This window comes from Phalangium opilio, unplaced genomic scaffold (assembly GCF_054372755.1).
Source record: "Phalangium opilio isolate 3A_F unplaced genomic scaffold, DU_Popi_V2 ptg000025l_1, whole genome shotgun sequence".
In the NCBI taxonomy this organism is placed as follows: Eukaryota; Metazoa; Arthropoda; class Arachnida; order Opiliones; family Phalangiidae; genus Phalangium; species Phalangium opilio.
This window is the reverse complement of record NW_028324156.1, coordinates 973626-999402: the sequence shown is the minus strand read 5'-3', so window position 1 is coordinate 999402 and position 25777 is coordinate 973626. Positions and strand designations below refer to the sequence as shown.

Here is a 25777-nt window from a genome sequence, read left to right as displayed (position 1 = left end):
TTTTTCATTCAAATTATTTTTTTTAACAAGAAACGTTAATTTCGCGCGGCAAATATTTTTGGTTTTTTCTTTATTAAACACTCTACGCATATCGTAATTATTTAGTATCCAAGACTGCATAGGCCTCCATTCACAATAAAAACCCTTCTGACGTCACAACCGACGTAATACACTTCCTTTTTGAATGATGAATGAATCCATAGATATTTGAATCAGGCTATATTTAGAAATTCAACCTTTTAAAGGGAGGGTGAAAAATCAATTGATTTTTTTTTTCATCGATTCTTCTGCTAATTATAAGACCAATTTGCATAGTGATACGTCAAGGAAATACCCACGAATAATTTTAAAATTCCGATTGGTTTGAGATTCCATTTATAATTTGAATAATTTTCACTCCCGACCAATCATGTAACGCCCTGCCCCTTCTTGTTAGCAAGATTCACATTATAAAATCTCTCTCATTCGACATGGAGCACGCGTGCTACGGGAATTTATTAACAAGAAGGCAGAGCGTTACACGATTGGCCGGAGGTGCAAATTTCAATTATCCATGAAATCTCAAACTATTTTGAATTTTATAATCATTCCGATATATTTCCTGGATTTTTCACTATGCCGACTTGTCTTATAATTTGTAGAAGAATCGGGAAAAAAAAATTACTTTTCACTCTCCCTGTTTTAAAATAGCGATTTTTGAATCAAACCAAGGCTTAGATTATCTTATTGAATTATGTTTAATTTAGTTATAATTCCCCTCCCTTAACATTAAATTATCCAAACTTTGATGGGCTCATATTAAATTATTTTTGGTTTTTTTTTTCGTCAACATCTTTGCATAGTTGTTAGTTTATTTCCTTGTTTGTCTGTTGTTTGGTATCGTTCCATAATAAACTTCAATGGTAAACATTAGAGAGGAGGGGGGGGGGTATTTTGTTGTTGTTTGTGAATTTGTTTATATTTATTTTGCCACTCACATATTAATTTTCACGCAAATAACATCGCTACTTCTGTGGGTTTTGCTTGTTTTTAGATTATATTATTAATATTATTCAACAAATCATCAAATTGTTTTTTCACTTGGCAGTAGAAAAACAGTTTAGTTTTAATTTTAATTTTTATTTTTTATTCAAATTGGATTTTGTTTTTATTTATTAATATAGCGTTGTTTATTTCGTTCAAAAGAGGAACATTTTATTATTTATTCTTTTTACTTTTGAGCCTTATAAAGCTGCGAAGCAAAAGTATTACTGAAACCCCCATTCCGGCTGGCTGCTTGTTATCATTTTAATTGTTCTTTGTCTAAAAGCTAAAAATTCCCTACAATAATTTTTTTTTATTTACACAGCGAATATATTTATTCTTTTAGTTTTTCCAAAGCATTTTTTTTTATTAAATTGGTTTCAATTTTAATTAATTAATTAGTTAATTGATAATTCATAATAATTCTCTCTTTCTCGCTAATTTTTTATACACGCGCTATAATTATTATTTTAATTATTTAATTTACGAATATATTTTTTTCATTTATTTTTTTTTATACAAACGTATTTATTTTTTAATGGTAGGATTTTTTTTAATTTTTCAAAAAACTTAATAAATAGTTTTATATTTATACCCCAATTTAATTTTAAAAGTCAAGGCGTGATATTTTTAACTACTTATTTATTTATTTTTAAATCTCTCATAGTTTTTTTAATCGGGGATAGTTGAGAGTTAATTATTTATTTTATGATACACGTACATTTAATTACGATTAAATTTATTATTTATTTATTTTTTAAAATATAATTCTACATTAAGATAAAAACACGGTTAATAGTTTGTTTGTTTTTTTTTAATATTTTTTATTTTTAAAAAAGAAATCGTTACGCTTAACGTTATATAAATCAATTAGGCTTAACGTATTGAGATTATTTGTACTAATTAAGCCTAAAATAAAGCGTATAACGTGTGTTTTTTTAATTACTATATAGCCAGGAGACGCGTACTTACCACTTTAATTTAAAGTTTTAAAAATTAAGTTTTTACCGACATTTTATTTAATTATCACTGCCCCCTTAATCAATATTAATTAAATCAGTTTTTATTTTTTAACAATTAGTTTTCGACACTTCTAACAATCAATAACTAATAATTTTTATTTAAAAAATAGACCATTTCATTAAAGCTTATAAGTTTTAATTATTTTCTTAGTTCTGAACTATATAGGCTTCCTTTTTTTCTTGAAATACTCTATTTTTAATAAATTAAAAATTTATTTATTTATAAGTTTAAAACAATCCCAAAGAATTTTCTTCAGTCCATTTCCGAAACTACAAATAATTTTATTAATTAATAACAACAGCAATTTTTTTCCAACAAATTTATTATTTTTTGTTTGTTTCCCTTTGTACTGTATTGATGCTCCATATATATTTTTTTAATTATTCAAAAATTTTCATACTTTTTTTTTAAAGTTAATAATTTCACGTCTTGACTTTTCTTATAATCACGGGTATAATTATTTTTTTTTAATTATTCGTTTAATTAGTTTTTCCCTCTATAGCTAAAAATAGATTCAAGTTTTTATTTATTTTTTAATATATTTATATATATATACCTGAAATATAGTTTATTATTTTTTTAGTCCATTATTTTTCGTTATATTATACGTTGTGACGTCATTATGGGATGGAAAAAGGGGGTGTGGTTTAATTATCTAATGAGAAAAAATGTTTAGGATAATTTGTTTATGGTTAAATTTAAATTTAAATATTTTTTTTTTATAATTTAATTTTTCAAGTCCCAAAAAATTAATCCTAATAATTTATTTTTAATTATATGTAGCTAATTTTATACCAAACACAGTCCATAGTTTTTTGCTGTTTTATTTTTTTCTGTCAGTTTAAGTTTTTTAAAATATGTTTATTTAAGTTTATTTATTATTTATTTATGATTCGATTTTTGGTCCTTAATTAGTTTTCGTTAATTATTTTGCATTTGGGTTGTTAATTAGAACGCATTCGAAGTAGCTTCGTATAAATTTTTAATTGGGTAAATTATTAACCAGGATTTGTTTTAAAAACCTTTTTTTTTCTTTTTTAATTTTTCTTTTGGAGTAAAAACAGTGGAAGCCCTGGCTCTCCATATATTTATATTATAGTTATTACTTAATAACAGTTAAAATTTGTGGGTCAGTCACTTCGCTTCGCGCCTTTTGCAATCACGCGCCTAAACCGAAACTTATTTTTGTAAAAATTGTCTTTACTCGCGTCGAATAAGGAAACTACACTAAAAGATTTAATGGAAAAAAAACTCCCTGGGGTCTAAAAACTAGTTCGGAAAACTTTTAACAGCACTATTTCATTCCGAAAAGGACAAAAAATCGTAGCTTTTTGGTTCTATATTTCTTATTCTTTCTTTTTTCGTGACTTTTATGCTTTTAAAACGTTGAGGGGGAAAGTGTTCTACCCCTTTACTATTTCTTTTATATATAAAATGGCGCGTGTACAATATGGGCTTCCTCAAAATTTTTTTTGATTGATTTATCAATTTTTTTTTTTGTTTCTCTCAGAAAACCGTTGCGTTTTATTTTTTCCGCGCCCCTTTTTTTTTTGCTTCTTTAAAATCCAGCGCGCGATTTTTGCGTCCCCAATAAAACTCAGAAGGAAAAAGAGATCTTACGTTGAATCGATGAGAAACCGTGCCCAAAATTGGGTTGGGCTAATTTCACGGTGGTTTGCGTAGAGTTTGTTGGATAAAGGCCAGTTTTTCTTCGAGAGCTCTTTTGGCGCGTAAAGCCTCTCCTAGTCTGTTTAATAAGTCGCGTTCGGAATGCCTCCATTGTCTGATTATCTCTTCCTTGGACATGGCCGATAATTTTAATTCGTCCAATACTGTCCGTTTGCCCAAACCCGAGGCGCGGGCACCAACTACGCGTTTTAAAGCTTCTCGGGCCCCTCGACTACGTTTTCGATGTCTTTTCTTTTTCTTCTTTTTCTTTGGTATCGTCGTTGCGCTTTCGACCGCCGTTCCTTCGGGACTGGGTTGACGCGAAGGCCTAACGGGTGACGGGGAATCTTCGGAAGTGGTCTCGGTAGATGACCCACTCAGCGTATCGTCACCGCGACCCCTTCGTCGAAGCGTCCGTAAGTCCTCGTGGGACCAAGATCTACCGCGACCCCAGGAACCGGCCCCACCTCCGCTCGAAGGCCAATCTTGTTGCGTCGTGTGAACCGTCGCGATGACGGTGGGTTGCCGGTAAACCGAACGACCGCTGATACGCGATGACGCGCTTAAAAGAGGCGTGGTCACCGTCGACGCGTTTTGCTGTTGACGCAAGGCTTCCGTATTGGAAGATGAGGAAGCGACGTCCTCTAAACTGACGCTGAGTCCTTGACGTTTCATTCTCGCGTGACGTCGCTCCCGTTTTGTTCGACCGAAATCCGAGCTGGAACTCGAGGAAGAGGATGGCGTGGGAGGTGATCTTTTGATTTGTCCATGCCCGATATTGCGACTGTCATCCTCCGATGTCTCCCGGGGTGAGGTTCTTCTGGAACTTTGAAGTAATCGTACCATGGAACCATCCTCTAATCCGCTACTGATACCGTCCCCGCTCCGGAATTGTTGATGAACTCTGAGGTCATCGATGGAAGCTTCTTCTCTTCCGACTCCTCTGCGACGTCTCGTGACGTTGGATTCCTCGCTGGCTTCGCTGATGAGAATTCGTCTTTCGTCTTCACCGAAACGAGTTACCCCGTGACGCGGCGGGTCACCTGGCGATATGAGCAATTCCGTTTCTTCAGGCGCCTTACGCTCCATGGGCGACAGAGGCAACGTTAGGATTCGAGCCTGGCCCGACGACGTGATCCCGATACCCTCCGTCTGTTCAGCCGCTTCTTCTTCCGATTGCTGCTGTACCCTGTTCATAATCCACACAAAGAGACACGTCCCCAACAATACCAACTCTTAATTTTAACCTACAGCACCAAATACTAAACTTTTAGGCCAATACGTTTATCTACTTACATCCTGCGGATTTCTTGGATCATCTCGAAGAACTGCGACTTGCTTTTCCTCCTTCTCGCCTCTTCTTTCGCCTTCTGAAGAAATTGTTAATCTTCAAAATTACCGCCTAGCCAAGTGACTGACTATAAACTCTCGCGCGACTTTCGAAGTTAAAATAAATCCCGGTTAGGCCTAGCTTTTGTTTATTTATTCGAAAGGCGCGTGAATATTTAAATTGGACTAAATTCCGACGGTTCCTCTTCCTTTACTTCTCCTCGAGTGCCTTCTAAATCTTTAATTTTCACAGCTTGCTTCTAAACATAACTTCAAAAGGAGTCTAGCTTATTTAAATCCTTTTCCGAGATACTTTACTCAATGAATATTTAACAAATATCGACTCGAGATGCGAAGGAACGTCGTCGTATGGCGCCCCCTTAACCGAATATATTTGATTCATTTATGAATATTTATCGAATCGGATAGGTTGATCTAGTTAATGTACTTTCCTTCTAAGAATAGAACACATTCACATCCAAAACTGTGGGTTTCTTAGATAATTGTTGAATTAAGTAATGAAAGAAAATTCTAGAGGGTTTGCGAATGAACTACACGTCTACAAGGCGAACGACCATGCGATGCACTACGAAAATGTCACGCCGTAACGGAATGAAAAACTTCATGCCTTATCCTTCCTCACCCTTTTGACGCTCTTTTGGAATAGGCTGGCGATTTGTCCCTCCCTCAGGTTGGAGACTATCTCCTTGGCGGAGTGGTGAGGCGAGACTAATTCAACCGTGTTGACGAAACGGTAGAGCTTTTGACTGAAGAACATGAAGTTGGGGCTCCGCCAGATGCAGTTTTTGGGCTTGGTGCGTAAGACGGGCAACGTATACTTGAAGACGCCGTGCTCGATGAAGAGAATGACGATGCCAACCAAGAGACCCACTCCCAGCATGATGAAAGCGCCCGCTACCGCCTGAATGCTTAACGGCATGGGCTTTTTCAACATGCGCTGGATGGAGTCGTCGAAACAAGGCACTCGGCCGTACCATTTCTTTTGTAATTGCTCCAGGTAGCCGAAGTCGTTGTATTTCAGGATTAGCTCGGAGAGAGACTCCTGATACCGCGGTTGACCAATCATTAACCCGAACCCATGGACATTAATTAATCGCTCAGCTTAGCTTACCTTCAGAGCGAAACCCTTTTGCATACCGACGCCGTAAGCGTCGTCGAAGATGGTATCTCCTTGATGGAGATTGCATTTAGGGTCATTACCCCGGAAGTAGTTTAAAACCGCGGTATCCCCGATTAATACGTCGAGTTCTTCCGCCCTGGAAATGGAAGGAAACGTAACAACTTAAGAATGGATTGAAAGAAAGACGAACGAATTTAGGGAGTAAGATCTTACCGAAGTTTAACCAGTCCCTCCTCCAAATTCGAAACTCCGTGCATTTGTATATGCTGCCACAACTTCGGATTCTCCGCGTGCACGTATCCTTCGGCAGCACTACTTTTAGCGGTGCCAGTTCTTTGTGACAAAAGCTGTTGTATATTGATTGGAGATATAATTTAGGACAATCGTGATCGAGAAGAGTTAGGTAAGTGTTAGGGTCTTACCGCCGCATCGTGGAAGTCGTCGACGCGAAGGTGAAAGAAGAGACCGGCGAAAAGCGCCGCTATATTGGCCGTGTAACTGGCCAAGAAGATGACGCTGAAGCAGCCCCACAGATTGATGAGAACCTTGTTGGGCCAGGACTTGGGCGCTTTGAAGGCCACCAGGTGACTGAAGAGCAGGGACCACATGACCCACAGGGCCGAGGCTAAACTAAAGTTTTTCGTTCTTTGACGACCCCACGGGTTGAGACCGAACGGACTGAACCATTCGTAAAGGGCGGCCGCGATGGCCGTGGCGTTCAGGCTGGCGAAAATGGCGATCCACAACTGAATGCTGAAGGGAACCAGGAAAACGGACAAGGGCACTTCGTAATACTGAGAGTAGGTCAAACACGAGACGCCGGAGTGAAAGTACGGGACGGAAAAGTCCACCACGGACGCCCGCGCGCTCGTGATGCTAAAGGCGGCGAACGTCATGTGTGCCGCCCCGCTAATCAAGTCCGACGTGATGCCGTTCCATTTCTTCCCTTTCAAAGTCCCGAACACTCCGTCGGCCACCACGTACAAATCGACGTCGAAAACTAAATCCCTGGCCACGCTGGCCAATAATTCCATGGCGATCCCCGAACAACACGACACGTTATAAGCCAAAGGTCCCGTTTTATTGCCACCCGGTAAGCCTTTGCTCAAAGCGGTATTATAATCTGCGAAAATAGCCGCTAATTCCGCCTTGGTGTTGACCGAAACTTGCAGACAAGTGATACCCGTCAAACACGAGCCGTTCTCGACCCTAGTAGTCGGAAAGACAAAGGGTGGAGCGTAACCCGTCACTACCCGGAAACGCGGACGCCGGACTGGTGGAGGACCCAATTTACTTTGACCTAACCACAAAACGCTGTCTAAGTAAGCGGCGTGTCGCGTGACATTACCAACCGATTTCCAGTACAGTCTTTTACCCGCTAAGGGATCTAATTGCTGAGAGGTTGGGGGTCTTCTTTGTCTCTCTTTCTCCAAGCGAGCCGATCTCTTGCTCGTCCGCGGTACCAAATTAACCACGTCAAAGACAATGGGACCCCATCTATCTCCACTGGCGTTGTCGTATGTCGGATCTGGATGGGTCAAACGTTGTTTCCGTTTCGATTCCAGGGCCTTGGTCATTTCCCTGAAGAAGAAATATAAAAGTAAATCAAATACTGAATATTGAAAACTTTAGTTCCATGAACTTCTGATGAGCCGACTCCCTTAGCGACGCGTTTTCTTATCGGAACGCCGTTGTTATATCCGGGCGTTGAGTGAGAGAGAAAGAATGGACTTATGGGAATATCCCAATATATATCCCCAGAAAGAGTGAAAATGATTGAATGATGCTTATTTGCGAATAACTAGAATACCCCATGCAGGAATATTTCTTTTTTCTTTTTCTTACATAAGTCGAGCTTGAATTCCCGGCATTCAAAGACAGTGTTCCCGAGGCTCTCCTGAGCTTCTCGTTCAAACAAAAACGGAGAGTTATCGGACGAAAGGGGCTTCACATTCTGATAGATCCTATAACAACCACGCGTTAGGCTTAAGAACTAATGTAGTTCATCTCTTAAAGAAAATGCTGAACCTCCGATTTTTCCACACAAACCATTCTTGAGTATAAGGGAGTGATATATGTTCCGGATATAGAAACAAATAGCTCGTTTCCAACTTCGAGAAATTAACTTCTAAGTCTTTTCCCTTTAATCTGGCCCCCGTTTTTCTTACCCCAAACCCCATGGGGAGGGGGGCTAAATCCTTATCGATTTCTCTTATATAAACGGGAAGATGCGCACCAGTTCGGTACTACAGGCAAGGTTGAGATACGTTAATCTTTGAAAAAACAGTTAGACCTAATCTAGAGGAAAAGACTAGATGCTGTCTTGGATATAGAAGGGTATGGTATACCCCGGATAGGAGGTTGAAATGGCCACTTGTTCTCCCTCCCCAAAAAGAACGAGAATTCCAGCGATGACCGGACATTTGCCGGAATGATCTAAGAGTTGCTAGCTTAAAGTTCTCAATAGGTAATTAACGTTGAAGATGGGTGGTACAACCATGGAGGATGTAGAGAAAGGGGAGTCAAAGAGTGAACGGGGGAAGGTTACTTGAACGGCACAGTCGTTTCTGCATCTCACGCGCACCTACCTCGGGGCAAAGAGGAGGTGACGTCACGTGGTCAGTTAAGAATTAAAGAAATTCAATAGGGGTAAATTAAAAAAAGTCGGTTAGAACAGTCAGCGCTTCAAACGCATGTGCTGAACTGTAGGACCAAGCTAGGGCTCGGGACTGGTTTTCAAAAACGAGGCTGATGGAGAATTTGTAACTCCGAGTCTCTTTCTATGGGCCCTCACTGGTACAACGATGTAAGAAGTGAGTGTCCGACCCTATGATCTTTGCTATACTCCGTGACAAACGATCATGCTATCCGGCAAGACAGCGTTGGGGAGGAGATTGCAATCAAGGAACGCCGGTCAAGATACCGGTTTGACTATGTACGGTAACCCAACCTTAATTTGCAGTACGTTGCAATTGGGGACCAAGGGTTTACTCGGGGAGAGATGGTACTGTTGCATCCGTTGTAATCGTTGAATGGGATGAACTTTGTAGAGAGGCATCCGTAGGAGGAACTAGGTAAGATGACGACATCCGGCGGTTTAGTTTGGTTCAACCATGGATTGCCTGTTCACAACTGCTTCCATGATTTAGCAGAAAGAGAAATAGAGAAGGAGTGTTGAATGTGATGATGTTTTCCGAAAGGTACCCCGTAGTTTCGTAATGGAGAGTAGGTCCCCTTTTTTCAATTTAAGAGTATTTAAGTATTAGATTTAATCCCAATTTTGGGGTGTGTTAATTAGACCCTTTTCAATTGGTTCCATTGAGATTAAATAGAGTTTATTTGAAGAGAGAGCCTTGAACTTAATGACAAGGAGTGACAAATACTTTTCCAAATTCAACAAAGGCGTAATCTTAAATTAATTTGAACTCCTGAAGTTCTAAAGAAAAGAAGAAACAACTCAAAAACGAGTTGCGCTGGCTTTTATCTTGGAATAGGCTGCTTTATAGTGGTAAAGAAAAAGATAGGTGTATTTGTGGGAAAAGGAAGTAGGTGGAGTTAAAAGAAATGGTGTGTATGGTAGACGGGAAAAGACGAAATCCTTGTCTCCCATTTGTATCCATTAAAAGATGCTTCTCGCGTCGTTAGCCCCGCCGTCTCTACTTTTGCAGCTTCACTTTTCTCCTACAGCTAACTGAACTCTCATTCGACCACTGCCCCTCCACTTTTCATTTTTACTTCTCTCGCGTGTCTTACACTCGGGCTATCCCTTTGGTAGGTCGTTTCTACGATAGGTCATCACACCGTACCACGAGTTAAGGGTCCCTCCGAGGCTTCTTCGAGCACGTTTTCGCAGAAATAATACTGACAAACGTAACGTTGCTAAGCCTTCGTTTGTTGCATTCTTAGACTGGATTAGATTAACAGTTACAAGATGCTTTTATATAAGTGGAGTGTTGGGACCAACCATAGAAAGATTATGAATTTTTGAGGAACGTTAGCTAGGCCTAAGCCTTGGCTAGCGTATTTTCTCTCATTTACTTTCGCGTTATTAAGCCTTTGCTTTTTGAGGATTTTTGTAAAAGGGTAGAAGCCCGGTAAATCTGAAAATTTATGGGTTAAAGAGCTGCCTGCGGTGTTTGTCGTCGCTCCTGACTTGAATTTCAACTTGTCACTAAGCCTAATTCTCCGAAATGATTTGCTACCATAAATCCGGAAGTTAATGAACGGGAAACTAATATGGCGCGCTTTTAAGTGCACGGCCATTTTGGTTTAATTTAGGTGGGTTGATAACTGAAACTCGACTCGAGACTATACTTTTGTTAAGCCTTAACCTAAAATTTGTAAAATATAGTTTTTGGTTAAGACTTGGGTCGGAATTTAATTTCAAATAGTTAACATTTTAACTGTCAAATATAATTAGGAATTTTCGGGTATGTTTTTTTTAATATGATCAAAGAAAAAGATATAACGAATTTCTTTAAAAGCTTAAGAAATAAAATGGGAATAAAAATGCCTTATCGGAATGTTAAATTTTCCCCAAATTTTTTTAGGCCTACGTACCAACTTAAGTTATCAGTGGGTAAAAGCGTTTAACATAAGTTTGCCTTAAATTAACTATGTTGAATTATCCCTATGAGATGAACCTCGTATCCTAAGCTGTCAAAGCTACACCGACCTACTGATGCCTACAATTCAGCAATGTACGATTATGGCAGCCTGAATTTCTTTATTTTTCTTCACCGATATATTTTTTTTTCTTCTTTCTTTTTGAAAATCGGTTGACATCTTTTAGCTGTCAACTCAAATTTTCCCCGTCTAGGCTTAACTTAACCCCTCGCGCTGACCTTTTCTTTTAATAGCGCGTGCCACTTATGTCCGATCAATGAGAATTCGTGTCTCTCGCACGAGCCTCTCTCTCTCTAGTCCTAATATCTTTTCCCGCCAATCCCCCCACTTTTCCCGCCAAAAATCTCGAAGACATTCATTCCGCAATGGGTGAAAAATTTTCCCTCGTGTTTGTATTGAAAAGAACGAGCCTCTTTCTCTCTCTCTTTTTCTTTATATTAAAGAATATTTCAAAGAGGAATTTTTGGAAGACACGTAGTTGTAGTAGTAGTTGTAAAGTTTTGACGTGGATATGGTATAAAAAAAATATGGTTCTGGATCTGGAATAGAAGGTGACTAAAGGGTTACCAATTAATATCCGGATATGACGTAGTAGTAATAGAAAAGAAACAATCAGGGAAAACCGGATCGGATGGAGAACAAACGCGTGACTTTCTATAGAGGGGGCGACGACAAATGGTTCGAAAAAACCGGTTTTTATTGGGTTTTTTGGGTTGGGTTTTATTGATTTCAACCCTGGTTAAGACGGAACATTGATGGGTATGTGGAGAACAAAGACATTAGATAGGGCTTATTCGTTACCAGTCCACCAAATTTGATCTGTATTGTTCGAAGCCATATCTTATGTCTTTGTCGTCCATATACCCAGGCTCTATCTTACCACTAGACTTTTAGTCCTTTTATTCTTTGGTCGTTATCGATTAGTCTTTTTTCTCAAGGAACGTTTTTTTTGGTTTCTTACTTACTTGAGCATTTTAACCGAGAGTTTCTTTCTCTCCTCCGGGGCTGGGAACCAACAACTGACCGGTGAAGTGACGTTCTTCGATTCCCTGGCAAATTGTTCAGGCCCTAAGGCTTCGATGGCATCGGCGACCACTTCCACGACGCGCCTTAAATTGGTTGCCGTTAATTCGGGCGATTTCAACCTTAACCCTAACAAACCCGGCGGGTAATCGCTGGTATTAATCATACTAGCTCGTATCTCCGACGAACCCGACGACTTAGTTCTACGACGCGAATCCCACCACGAGCCCTGATCTAGCACCAGCCAGACCCAGTCACCATTCAACAGGGTCAAGCTACGGGCTTGCGCGAGAATACGCCACGCTGTAGTCCGGTCGCAGTAGAGTAGTATGACGCGAACGTGACTCGCTTGGATGACGCTTAACTGTTCTAGAAGGGACGTATCGTTGTCGTTCGTACCCAATGTCACGACTTTAATGGGGGCCCATGGGGCTTTCGACGCTAGTGTCTTCATGCGACGCACGAAACAGGACGCGTCGCGGCTTTCATCCGCCACAATCGCCGTGTAAAACCATTGATTGGCGCGTAACAGTTGATAAGTTGCTTCCGCTAAGTCCTCCGGAACTGGGTCCAGACTTAGGTATAAACGGTTGACCTCCTGTAATGAGAAGAAACTTAAATTTAATCATCTTAATAGACGTATTAATAATCAATAACTGTAACTAAATTCCCTTACTCCATATCTTAATTACTAAGTAATTATCCCATGATCTAAAATAGATGTATGCGTGTTAATTCTCAATATGATTTGAACCAAAAATAATTCTTGTAATCTTAGTAGATACTTATAATTAATTTCCCCGACTCCTTGTCATAATTACTAAGTAATTAACCCATAATATTAAATAGATATGTATCATTGTCTTTTGGCGTTAAGTTTCAATATGATTTGACTTTGGGAAATATCGAACTTTAATACCGCAGGATTTAATCAATCAATCAAGATATGCCATTGATGGATCCCTAATTACCTTCCACGGAAATACCCTACTTCCGCCCTCTTAAAATTTACCCACTTCCTTGAAATTGAGGAGACATTTTCACCAAAAAAATTCCCCTTTCTCGTTCGTCACAATTGATAGAAACCCGATCTCCCCAGATATTTTTTTCTTCTTAAAAAAATTGGTTCTTTTAAATTAGGACATCTTTAAGAGTAAAACGAACCCTTGAAGTAAAGTACGTTACACCCTCTTATTCAAGAATTAACAGAAATTTAACCATGAATATAATACCTTAAATGATTTATGAACAAAACTATATGGCATTTATATAAAACTATAGCGACAAATGCAACCGGCCTTCACCGTAGGGACTTTTTTATATTTCTTTTCGGGCCGCCATTTTGAAAGATGGCGGCAAATCGAACGCCAAAAGCCATAAAGCCAGTCTATAGGATATAGGTAACAAATATACTATTTCAGTATTCTGTTGAAATACACCAACGTTATTCCATAAAAATGTTTTTTTTCTTTCCATTTTTGGCCGCCATTTTTCAAGATGGCGACGGATTGGAAAAATATTTCTTATCGCGTACCTACTATTTAAGAATAACGTCCCTGCAAAATTTCAGCCTTCTACGTAAAGCGGTTTGGGCTGAGCATTGATAATCAGTTAATCAGTCAGGTTTATTCAATATTCATGATCGTTATTTAATAATTCATAATTTTTTTACAATACAGTATACCTTTCCTCAATACATCTATGTATATCATCATTTTCTTTTCCTGATTCCAAAAAAGTATATATATATATATATATACATACATATATATATATATATATATACATACATATATAAAAATAAACAATAAAGGACAGCTTTTAGTCCACCAATCCAAGCTGAATTCAATCAAACGCCATTAATGCAATGATGACAACTTTATACCGATACCTTATCTACATTCATTTTGCTACATGAACTAACTTTCTCTGACGTAAAATAGAAAAAGAAAAGGCTTATGTCCCCGGATGTACGTAACTCTCCCTCCAGTAAAACTGTTTTCACCGCTTTGCTCGCTTGTCTTGTTTTAAGAAAAAAACTATCTTCTCTTCTTTCTCTCTCTTTTGCCAAAAGAGAAAAGAACATAAAACAATGTATAGAGAGACGATTGGGGGGGGAGGGCGAAGAAATTGTAAGGCGATATACCAAAAGAATCCTTAACGTACGCGTACACGTACAAGTACAAGTAGAAGTAGGATCTATGAAAAATTCCAAAGAAAAAAAAATGAGGTGTTTTTTTTTCCTTTCGTCATTCTCTTTCGGCTCTTTGAACTTTTTTCCAATACGTCCATTCTCCATCAGGTCCACCCCCCCTCTTCCTTTTTTTTTTTGGCCATGGGTCCATCGTTTCATGAATTTATTAACTTTTTAAATGAATATTAAACTATTGTTATTGTAATTCTAAATATTATCTGCATTGAAGTAATTTTTATTTCTGAACAGTGATTTTAGTTGAACACTTAAATTTCATTTACTTACTTACCCCACTCACGCGACTGCATTTCCTTTAAACAGTGACCTTGATATACCAGAAACGTTAGCCCCCCCCCCCAACACACCTTTAGCTTTTAACAGCGAGTTCTGATATTAAATTTAGAATGGTGTTGATCAGGAATAAATACAGCTACTGGGAATCATATCATTGTGCTGCATCCATTTTCTCTCAACGTATCTAGGCGGGTTTTGTGGGAGGAGCTAGCTAGACTAATCATGTGTGACGTATTTTACTTCGCGAATAATGATCTATCTTGCTGTGTGTTGCATCTTGCACGCCCCGCCTATTAACTCACGTTGTTACCAACCAACCAATGAAATCACATTTTAGAATGATGTCAGAATTGTGAGGCGTGACGGATAGTAAGTTCTCAAGCCCCTCCCATAAAACCCGCTTAGATATTTGGTGGTGCAATTTGCTGTGTGTTGCATCTTGCACGCCCCGCCTATTAACTCACGTTGCTACCAATCAACCAATGAAATCACATTTTAGAATGATGTCAGACTTATAAGGCGTGACGGATAGTAATTTCTCAAGCCCCTCCCATAAAACCCGCTTAGATATTTGGTGGTGCAATGATTCCTATTAGTTGTGTATGCATTCCTGGTTTTAGCCGTGGATAAATTGTGTAAATTCTCTCATTCTTTCACAAAAGAGAATGAGAACAGCTTGGCCCTGATTATACCGCCTATTGTTAAGAATTTGGCCTCTGGTTTTTAAGACTCTTAATTTATTAAGGGGATAAAATTAACCTTCTTAGTGTGGGTTGCGTTATTGATTGCGCAGTTAAAGAATGGAGGGTCCTTGTCTCTCTTCCTTTTCATTCAAAGCGAGTAAGGAAATATTTTTGGAATGTTTTAACTAAGTAGCCATTGGTCTCTCTAGCGCGTGCCCTTATTGGTCAAATGTCACCAATACGTCGAGTAGCGCGCGCGAGCTCGGGGTTTTGCATTCACGCGCTGTCGTTTTTGAAAAATGGAAGGATGGATGGTTCTTAATTGCTATATCGTTTTTCCCGCCCAATTCTTCTTTCCTTCCCGCCAAAAATCTATGGATGCCTTCTTTTGGGGTTAAAGACGTTGGGATATTTTTCAAATAATAAAAAAAAACCCGCTGTCTTCGGCACGACGGCGAAGGAGTTTATTAATATCTGAAAATAATTATTCATAATATAGATAGAGTACTTTATTATAATAGCTAGTAAAGGACGTTGCCTTTCTTTCTTTCTTTGAAGCTTAAGCCTAAATTGCGTCTATTTTCTGTGCATGAATGGGATGGAAATATATATATAAAAAAAATCTGACTAAGCTTTGTACAGTGCGTTGAACTTTCTCTAGTGTTTACTCTTAAGTTTACTATGCATATAATGATGAAGGGTTACCGTTTTGATATAAGGTTATTTACGCTGTTTTTAGTTTAAATAATATTGAATTCTCCGCTTGATATGTATGTGTACATATTTTTTTTTATGGAAAGGATATCTTTTAAAATAGGGTAATGATCGCACTATATATACACTGAAATACTTTTGAGTATCGCATAGCCCTATTTATCCCCTTTTCAACGATGCCAAATACTGCGGTTTTTTTTAGCGGGGCTTGAAAAGTAAGCAAATTTCAAAACATTAATGGTTCAATTGGAACGTTGGAGTCTCTACCTCGATAAGAGATACATGGAAATCCTTTGAGTATGGCTTAGGCCTATTTCTCTCTACCAACAATACTAAACATTTGGGATTACAACAATCAGGGTCCGAGCAATGAGATAGAATATATATATATAAACCTAGAGTCACAACGTGGGATCTCGAGATCGACGATTCGCGATACACTTTTCGTCGAGCATGAATCTTTATCAAATACGGGTGGCGCCACCTATTAATCACTTGAAGAACTTTTTTATTACCGTCTGCTGTCAAAATAGTTTTTTAAAAGTGTTAAATAAAATAAGCAAGTTAAATAATAAAAACTCTAGTCCTTTTTAATCTAATAAATAAATGAAATAAAAATCATAACGATGTTTCTGATTGGAAATAAGCGAGTAAAAGTTGTAATTAGTTCCGCTAGAGGCTCACAGGTGGCGCTGTCATGTTTTGATAAACTTGCTTGATAAAAACAATGTGTATCGCGGTAAGCCGATTTGAATTGGAACTCTATCTATCTCATTGGGTCCGAGTAATTAAGCAAAACTTTCGTAAACGTCCTCTCCTTAGGATTAACATGGACTTACTTACACCACAGCTTTTAGCTCTATTTCTTGTTACAGCCAAGTCCTTTGAGTATTTCATAGCTCTATTTCTTGTTACAGCCAAGTCTTTTGAGTATATCATAAGCCCATTTCTTCCCTTTTCCAATGATACTAAATACTTGGGGTTTTTTTTCTTAAACAATACTTTGAAAATAAGCTATTTTACTTCATTTAATGGACTTTTGGTTGTAGAAAACAGACCGCAAGTAAAGAGGATTGGGCCTAGGTGCTCTCTTGGGTAGCATATGGTTTTTTCTTTTTGGGGAAAAGCCCAAAATGAGAAAATGTTTGTCCTACTTTGTTTCTATTTTATTGTTTTGTAGTATAGCGCATGGGAATGTATTGCAAAGGCAATTTTGTTGAATTTTAGTGTCTTTATAAAGAGGTGTATGACCCCCTGAAACGTTGTATTTTGTTCTTTAGTTTTACTTTATTTTTGGGGGGCCAGTTTTTATTTGATTCAGGACCCATTTTTGTTACAAAAACTAAATTTACTAGGCCCATGCTACATTTCTCAAATTATATTTTATTATATAAGAATTAGGCCTATACTTTCCTAAAAAATATAATTTGGCGCGAGAATCAGAGTCACGTGTCGGTTTAAGGGTTTAATTTTATTGAAGTTTTAATTTTTTCGTTATTGAAAACATCTTTTAGGTTTAATTAAGTACGTTAATATTTAATCAAATTACTAAATATACTATTAATTTTTTAGGTATGAACTTGATTTTTAACCGAAGATCAAACTGGAATTAAAAACATTGAAATGAAGAATAAATGAACCAAGGCTTAGGAAAATATTCAGGTAAGACTCAGTTTCTTTATTGTTTTTCTATCCGCAAAGGCTTAACGTTTTCACGTAAAAACACCGCCGGGTTCCAGGGGCAATATTACCTCTAAATTATCATTCCACGAATTGTTTGAATGCGTTAATAATCTTATCGCATTCTTGGCTAGAAAATGAAAACGCGCCAAGGCTTAAGTTAAATAACTATAGGATCTTATTTGAAGATGGACACGGATGGTGTGTAGGCGACTAAAGTTCCCCTCTCCCATCATGCATTGCGGTAATTCCTAGTTCCCCTAATTACGTCTACGCACGAATGAACGCCTAAAGTGGCCCTACAATTTGGCTTGGAGATCCAAAGTCCATTTGGGTGTCTTTTCTTTCTTTCTTTTTTTTTTCTAATGCTCAAGTAACTCGACGTCTCTAAAAACGATTCTCTCGCTTCGACGACCTCTTGGGGCCAATGAGTGAGCTATTAGGGAACTTATATTGATCACCCAAAGAATAGAAGTTGGTCAGAAAGATAATAGTTTGTGTCTTTTACTTAATAAGTCTAGAATCCCATTTTCTAATGTCCTAGATTTAGGGTTAAGAAATGATATAAAAATAATAACAGACGACACACGTGACAGGTGGTATAATTGTGTTTTCCCCTTATCTTTGTTGAAAATTGTTGTTAACGACCACTAATTTATTTAGTTTGTGAACTTTAACCCCTGGTTATTTTTATATAATGACCCCTAACCGGATTAAAAATCGAGCTTCCCCAAACAAACACGCTAAAAGCATTAAGCCTTGGTTTGAAAATAATATGTCTGAAAAAGAAGGCTTAAGAAAAAATTCTCTCGCGCGCACGAGACTTTTTTTGGCGGGAATTGAATGGCAAAATAAAATATTTCTTATCGTTCAACTTTAAAGGGGACGCGACGATGTTAGGCCTAACCTCTCTCTCTTTTTCGCGCTCTTTTCTTAGTCTGAAATTCTGCACCAAAGTGAGAGAATATCTGATTTCAATTTCGGCTCATTTTATTTTGCTCGCACGTCGGCGCTTTTTATACCAGCCATGCGTTTGAAAACGAAATAGCGAAAGAAAGTGGTTCGTCCACCCCTAAAATAACCTAAACCAAGGCCTAAAGGGCAACCGGGATGCAGTTCAAAGGCTTACCTCTACGGTTTGCGTCACGTATCAAGGCCACTATAAAGATCATAACTTGAAGTTTTACCGTTTTTTATCACCATCTATAGTACTGAAACCTTCGTTTGAAAATTTTCATTGCTTTTCCCCTTATCATTCTGTCTCTTACATTTTATACTTTGTTCCATTTCCAACTTGCAATACGTAAACCTTCTCCAGTCGTATATTAAGCCTTGTACACACTTAAAGTCGAAAGAAATATCTAGTTTACGCCTAAGATATCGTAAGCCTCGGCTTGGACACGCTTAAATTTAGGCCTAACGTAAAATGGCGCAATTTTGTACGAGCTGAAAAGTCACGTTGAAACCTATCATGATGACGCCTTTCGAGTTGCTTTACCCATAACCATTCCTAAGCCTTATCCAAGTCCGTTTGCCTCCGTTGAAGCAAAGCTAATGACGTCATTAAATCCCTTTTCCCCGCCTACTTTATCCTTGTATAGAAAATACCCTCCATCCCCTTCCCCTCTATCTTTCTGTCCCTAACTACAACCTTTAGTCAATACGGATACGCTGGTCTCAGTATGGCGTTCCCGCCAAAATTCCGTGCTGGCCAATTTTGAGGTGTAACGCGCCCGCCGATGTGATATAAAATAGGCCATAGTATAATCGACCTGTGAGAAGCGTCTCTCTATGGGCTTGAATTTCCCTCGACTAAAGTTTCCACTAATTTGAGGTTGCCTGAATCGAGGACTTAACAACTTGATGGGTTGTAAAATGGTTAGGTCTAAATGTTGCTTCAGTTCAGAGATTTTTGATTTCTGCAAGCTTTTATTTAACATATTTACGGAAATATTATTACACTATTTACTGAATTATGTACAGAAAAAGTAGTTCATCACTGCAGAATTCTGATTTTTAATTTTTTTATAAAGTTTTTGAAGTGCCTAACTTCCAGGGGTAAAACCTCTAATGTATTTCCTATGAGCCCCTGTAAAACCTTTACCCGCAATACACCGGTGTACGATACTTTTATCTATTTTGTATCTTCCTTAATTTTCTACTGATTAATTAGTTTTTAGGCTCAAATCAAAGCTTACATTATCCTCTACACGTATTTACTAATCACGTGACGCTAGCGATTGTTTAAGTGCGTGAAATTTCAAAATTAAAACTAGGCTTAACAAAAATATGAAATTTAAATAATAGCACCAGTTATATATTTGTTTCAACTTGCTTTTCTAGTAATATTAAATTAATTGAAGCATTGAAGATGATTTTACACTACAGACCAAGGCCTAGGAAGTTTATTTTGAATCAAAATTCATCAAAAGAATATTAATCTTTGGAGAAAGAAAGCTAGGGATGAGAGAAAGGCATGAGTCTTTCAGAAAGAGGGGGTGTGTCTAAAGCTCTCTGTTCCACCCGTTCGGCGTCACCCTGTCTGTAATTAGCCTTCAGTTTATTAATGAATCTATGAGGAAACGAAGTATCGAGGGGGGAAAAGGGTGGGGCTAGGAGGGGAGGACCACCTAACTAATTTATCACATTCATTAATCTAAAATAAGGGAAAAGAAAAGAAAAACAGACTTTGTTGAATAATATATAACCTATCTTTTTCCGCTTTGGAGATTTACTTCTCTCTGTTTTTGATCAGCATCCTCGGGTTGAAGTTTTCTGATTACTTGTTAATTTTTTACTCTTAAAACACACACGGACTTAATGATTCGTTATTAATTTATGGGATTAAACTTTATGAATTGATACCGTCCGATAATATTTAGCATCGTTGAATAACTTTTAAATCAATTTTTGAGATGAAATCGTTGAATTTAGAATTTTTGGTTTGGAATCGTTGAATTTAGAATTTTTGGTTCGGAATCGTTGAATTTAGAATTTTTGGTTTGGAATCGTTGAATTTAGAATTTTTGGTTCGGAATCGTTGAATTTTCGAATTTTTGAATTAGAATATTTTTATTATTGATTTGGAATTTTTGAATTAGACTTTATGATTTCGAATTTTTGAATTAGATTATTTTGGTTTGGAATTTTTGAATTGGACTTTTTTGATTTGGTGGACTTTTTTGATTTGGAATCGTTATATTAGAATTTCATTTTGAAGACTTTATCATTTGGAATTTTTGAATTAAATTTTTATGATTTGGAATTTTTGAATTAGATTTTTTATGATTTGGAATTTTTGAATTAGATTTTTTTTTTGATTTGGAATTTTTGAATTAGATTTTTTATGATTTGGAATTTTTGAATTAGATTTTTTTATTGATTTGGAATTTTTGAATTAGATTTTCTTTTTTGATTTGGAATTTTTGAATTAGAATTTTATTTTGATTGGGAATCGTTGAATTAGAATTTTTGATATTTATAGCGTAAAATATATTCAATGGATGCCTTTAGGTTTGAGAACATGTTAGCCTAACTCAATTGCATACCTTAAGGGTCAGTTTAACCAAACCAACCAAAAGTAACATATCACTAAAGTACGAAGTATAGCCAACAGGAAATAACCTTTACTTTTCGATCGACCACCACTTGTCGTTTGCCTTCAAGGCGTATACGTACCTCCGTATTCCTCCCGGTTTTCAATCGACGTTTTTTTTCTCTCTCTCTCTCTCTTCATAATTCACTAAAAATAGGCTTATCAACATTTCCCTTCAAGTCCCTGAAGTCCCTGAGACCAACAATTCAGGGAATGGACCCTAGATACCCGGGTATTTTTTTTTATTATTATTCTTTGTCCGGTATGGAAGCGAAAATGGTTTAGACTCCTCTTTCGCGAACTATGACTTGTCTTATTGAGTAATGACAGACGCTTACCTTTACCTGTGTATTGGTTATAGAAGAGATAAGGCGCGGTAACCCGGGGTGCCATTCCACCTATTTTTTTTTCCCCTTTTAAAGGGGACCGAGGCTTAGGTAATAACCGAACGACTCAATGGGTTCTCAGACTCCGATAGTGAAGGGGAGAAGAAGAAGAAAAAAATACACCTAAACCTTGTCCTGGGAGAGGATAATACTCTTCAAGACTTGCTTGTGTGTTAGGCCTTTGCTCCTAGAGTATTCTTTCTTTTCTTATATAGAATCGTAGCAATTTTTACCTGATGATAGTTTGCCCTTCGACATAAGGGTTTTGGTGGCGTACTACGTATGTGTAGTTTTGTGACAAGTTACTGGATAGATGAAGGTTTTCTTTGTAATAATGTTACATGTTGGCTAATTCCAAGAGATATAACATTTTCAAAAGAGGGGGTGCAATGTCGTCATCTGCTTGTTATAGGGTTCAGACGGAGCATTGATGGGTCTGTGGATCCAAGGACGCTAGATAGGGCTTCAACGTCCATCATCAAAGTCATATTTAAAGTCTTTGTTTTCCACATACCCATAAATGTTTGGTCGCCCTCCGAATTTTCATTAGGGTCTATTGAAGTTTCCATTTCTTAATTTAAACAGGAATTGATAACCATCAGTTCAATTCAAGTCATAACTCAGTTTTTAAAAAGCGCCATCTCTCTTGTAACGGTTAAAGAAAATTTTAAAGTTCGTTTAATTTTACATTTTTTATGACGTGGCTGAGAGGGAGGGTGTTAAACTAAGACCCGCCTCTTGTTTCCTACCCCCTCCGTCTCGTGACGCCTGTGTCTCGTTATTCATTCTTGCTTCATTAAAATAAATAAATTCCTGACAGCGTTATGTATCTTTTGCCTTCAAACACAAAAGCATATCGGCATATTTTTCGAAAAATGTGGTATAATTTTGGGCGCGCCAAAATGGGATATAACGATTTAATGAAGTGAGAATTTGAAGGGGGAAATAAGCAAGGGCTTTATTCTCACCCTAGTTGCGTCTTCCATGCATACATTTCATACTCGGTAACGAAAACGCTGATAAGAACTTATCGGGGGATGGGATGGGAGGGGGTTGAAGCAGGAGGCGATAGGAAACCGAAGCAGCGCCATGGTGGATAGAAACGTCGGGATTTGTAACTAATTACTTGAAAAGCCTCTTTCCGTTTTGCGAGGTATACGCGTACGCGTTTGGAAATCCCAACTAATACGCGCTAACGGGTATTAAAACGCTTTCCAAATTCTTGATATCCCCCTTTTTCTCTCCCCCCCCCTTAGTTTCCTCATTGGCGCGCGCGCGATTTCCCTCGAGAAATGATCAATTCCGAGGTGTCGATTACTTGCCATTTATAGATATTTTTTATGCTATTATATAGGTTGTAGAGAAGAAAATATCCTTCTCTTGACCCCCCCCCGCTAGTTTCCTCATTGGCGCGCGCGATTTCGCTCGTGGAATGATCAATTCCGTGGTGTCGATTACTTGCCATTTACAGATCTTTTTTTACTATTCTGTATAGGCTTTAGAAAAGTAAATATCCTTCCTCGCGATTGACCTAATCACGTGACATAACTGTGCGAATTGCGCGCGGAATTTCAAAATTCAAAAACAAAGGCTTAAACTTGCTATTTAGTATTTACAGATATTTTTTACACTAATCTAAAGGCTATAGGAAAGTAAATATCCTTCCTCACGATAGACCTAATCACGTGTCATGACTGTAGGAATTGCGCGCGGAATTTCAAAATTCAAAAACAAAGGCTTAAGTAATAGTAATGTTTCTCACACAAACTTATGACACTTCCTATTAAGGACATCTATCTTTTGTGATGTCTCGCGTTCAATAAGGGACTTGATACGTGTCCTACTCTATAGGTTTCAAGTACAGTTGAACTTGAGATCATGGTATTAAATCCATCCCCTTTTTTCTCTCTTGTCTTCGTTTCTCTTTGATGTCGTCAAGTATATTGTACTATATACCTCTATCTTTAGTTGAAATCCTACTATAGTGTATTGTAAAAAAAAAAAACCTATATACAACCATGTTAGTGTTCGAAACAATGATCAGGAAGAGAAAGCTGTTATTTTATAGATTTTCTTTGAAAGTGTCAGTTCCGAGTGTAATCCTATTTTCTTACTCCTTTCTTTTACGATATTAAGACTTGAAATAAAAGAGGCCCAAACCAAGGCTTAACTTCTAAAACAAGAGCCCTAAACCTATTTGAAATCCAAACCCATTATTTTATATTCGATTTAAAACTTACTTTCTTGTGATTTTTGATATATATTTTTTACGTGTTTATTACCCTGGAATGTAATTTATGGTTAGGCTTAAGTGTATTTTTATTTTTATAGCGTTTGTTAGTTAGGGAAAGATGACATTTAGGGTGAAACAAGCCTGGGTTAATCCTTTGAGCGCCTGTAGAAGTGTTTATCACGCCATACATCTGGCAGGGCTCCCAGCGTACCTATAATACCTATAAATACCAATAATTCCGAGATGGTCCTATAAAAACCTATAATTCGTAAATTTATCCTATAATACCTATATTTTGGATATGTTGGTTTAAAAACACTGAGAAACTTCAAAAACAATCCAAAATTTTTCATTTTTTTTCAAACTTTTAGCAAGATACGTTTGACTAGACACAAAATCGCGGAGCTCCGCAAGGTTTTAAGTTATATATTCAAGAAAGCCATTTTAACGCCCTAGTTTAGTTATTTAGAATAATGACAGATGGGCGTAATTTTCAGGAAGCCTATCTTACAGGGCAAGGGGATCGGCGAGTAAGCCTACTTTGCAGGGGCAAGGGGATCGGCGAGTAAGCCTACTTTCCAGGGGCAAGGGGATCGGCGGGTCAGCCTACTTTCCAGGGGCAAGGGGATTCGCGGGCAAGCCTACCTTACTCCAATAATTCGTAATTTTAAACGTATAAAATTTACATAACATAAGTTTGAACCTATAAATTGATGATTTTTGGACCTATAAATATCCTATAATTTTAGCCTTTTGGACCTATAATACCTATTATTTTTTTGTGCACTAAGCGCTGGGAGCCCTGATCTGGGTGAAGCTGGCGTACAGGCGTAAGCTATTTAATTTTTGTATGAGAAAAATCATCCTTGCGCTTTTTAATTTCGAATTAGGCTTAATTCCAACTAGTTTTAATATCAAATTAGGCTTAATTACAACTAGTTATAATTTAATTTTAGGCTTAATTCCAACTAGTTTTAATTTCAAATTAGGCTTAATTCCAACTAGTTATAATTTCAAATTAGGCTTAGTTCCAACTAGTTTTAATATCAAATTAGGCTTAACTCCCACTAGTTATAATATCAAATTAGGCTTAACTCCAAACCTAGTATATTCTCTCTAATAATTAAGAAAAAGGGGATTTACTTCAATGAACGTAAGCTTTTTCCCACACAACCTATTCCTTAATCTTTCATCTTCAGATCTTGCTAATTTCTGATTTTTAATTAAGCGTCCATCTTACTTCCGGATACGTTTCTTTTCAATTAAAAAAAGTTGTTTGGAGACTCCCTAGGGTCAGATATAGACGCCCCCAAATTAAGAGCTAAGCCTAACTTAGTCAGCATTAAATCATTTTCCCGCCAATTTTTCTTATCTCCCGCCATGCGAGTTAATGGCGGAAAACTAATAAAAAACATAAGCAATTAATGTCTTCCCACCCATGGGATAGTATATTTCAGTATAGGAATGAAAATATTACGTCATCGTTAGACCCACCAATCATAGAACTTCTGTTAGTTAATTTAAATGCGAAAATTAAATTATATATTCATACCGACAAAGAAAAGAAAGGCGATGAGACGATAATTCATAAAATATTTAAGACTTCAAAATGGGTCTTATTAAATTATGTATAGGAAGTTTCATCCTAAATTTTAAGGGGGGGGGGGTAAGAAATTCCCATCCCAATTCATTAAGATAGTCTTCGTCTCAGGAGCGTTGGGCCATAAGATTTATTAGGACCCTATGTAAACCCTTCTCATTTCATCGCCCATCTTAATTTTGATAAGTTGGGCTATGATCCCCTTCCAATTGTCTCGAGGCGACCTCTATAATATAATCACTTTTCAACGCCTTTGACACCCCCCCTGCTACTCCCCTTTTCAAGAAAGATATATATATGTGTTATATTAGGGACATAATTTAGTCAGGGTTTAAATATAGGACGTTGCTTTTTCTGGTATTTGAAATTAACCTTAATTTTAATCATACTTAAATGTTCGTCGTTAAGCCTTGGTTAGTAAATATTTTTTTTAAAGATTAATGTAAAGACAAATAGTCATACATTTTTCTAAGAAGTTTCTGTTGCGTGAATTTAACCTTAACCTTAATTTCAGTTAAATTTATTGATAGTTAAATGAATTAAATTTACACGATTTTTATTTTCT

At 37.3% G+C, this 25777-nt stretch overlaps 1 protein-coding gene across 1 annotated transcript; it reads right to left on the bottom strand.

The window, feature by feature from the left end:
* Positions 1-1817: 1817 nt before the first annotated feature.
* Positions 1818-6199, bottom strand: LOC149691622 (uncharacterized). The gene is made up of 3 exons (XM_089868957.1): positions 5687-6199; positions 5011-5084; positions 1818-4903 (listed from the first exon to the last, which is right to left on the bottom strand). The coding sequence occupies exons 1-3, from the start codon at positions 6128-6130 to the stop codon at positions 3712-3714; spliced, it is 1710 nt and encodes a 569-aa protein (XP_089725083.1). The 5' UTR covers positions 6131-6199; the 3' UTR covers positions 1818-3711.
* Positions 6200-25777: the final 19578 nt, after the last annotated feature.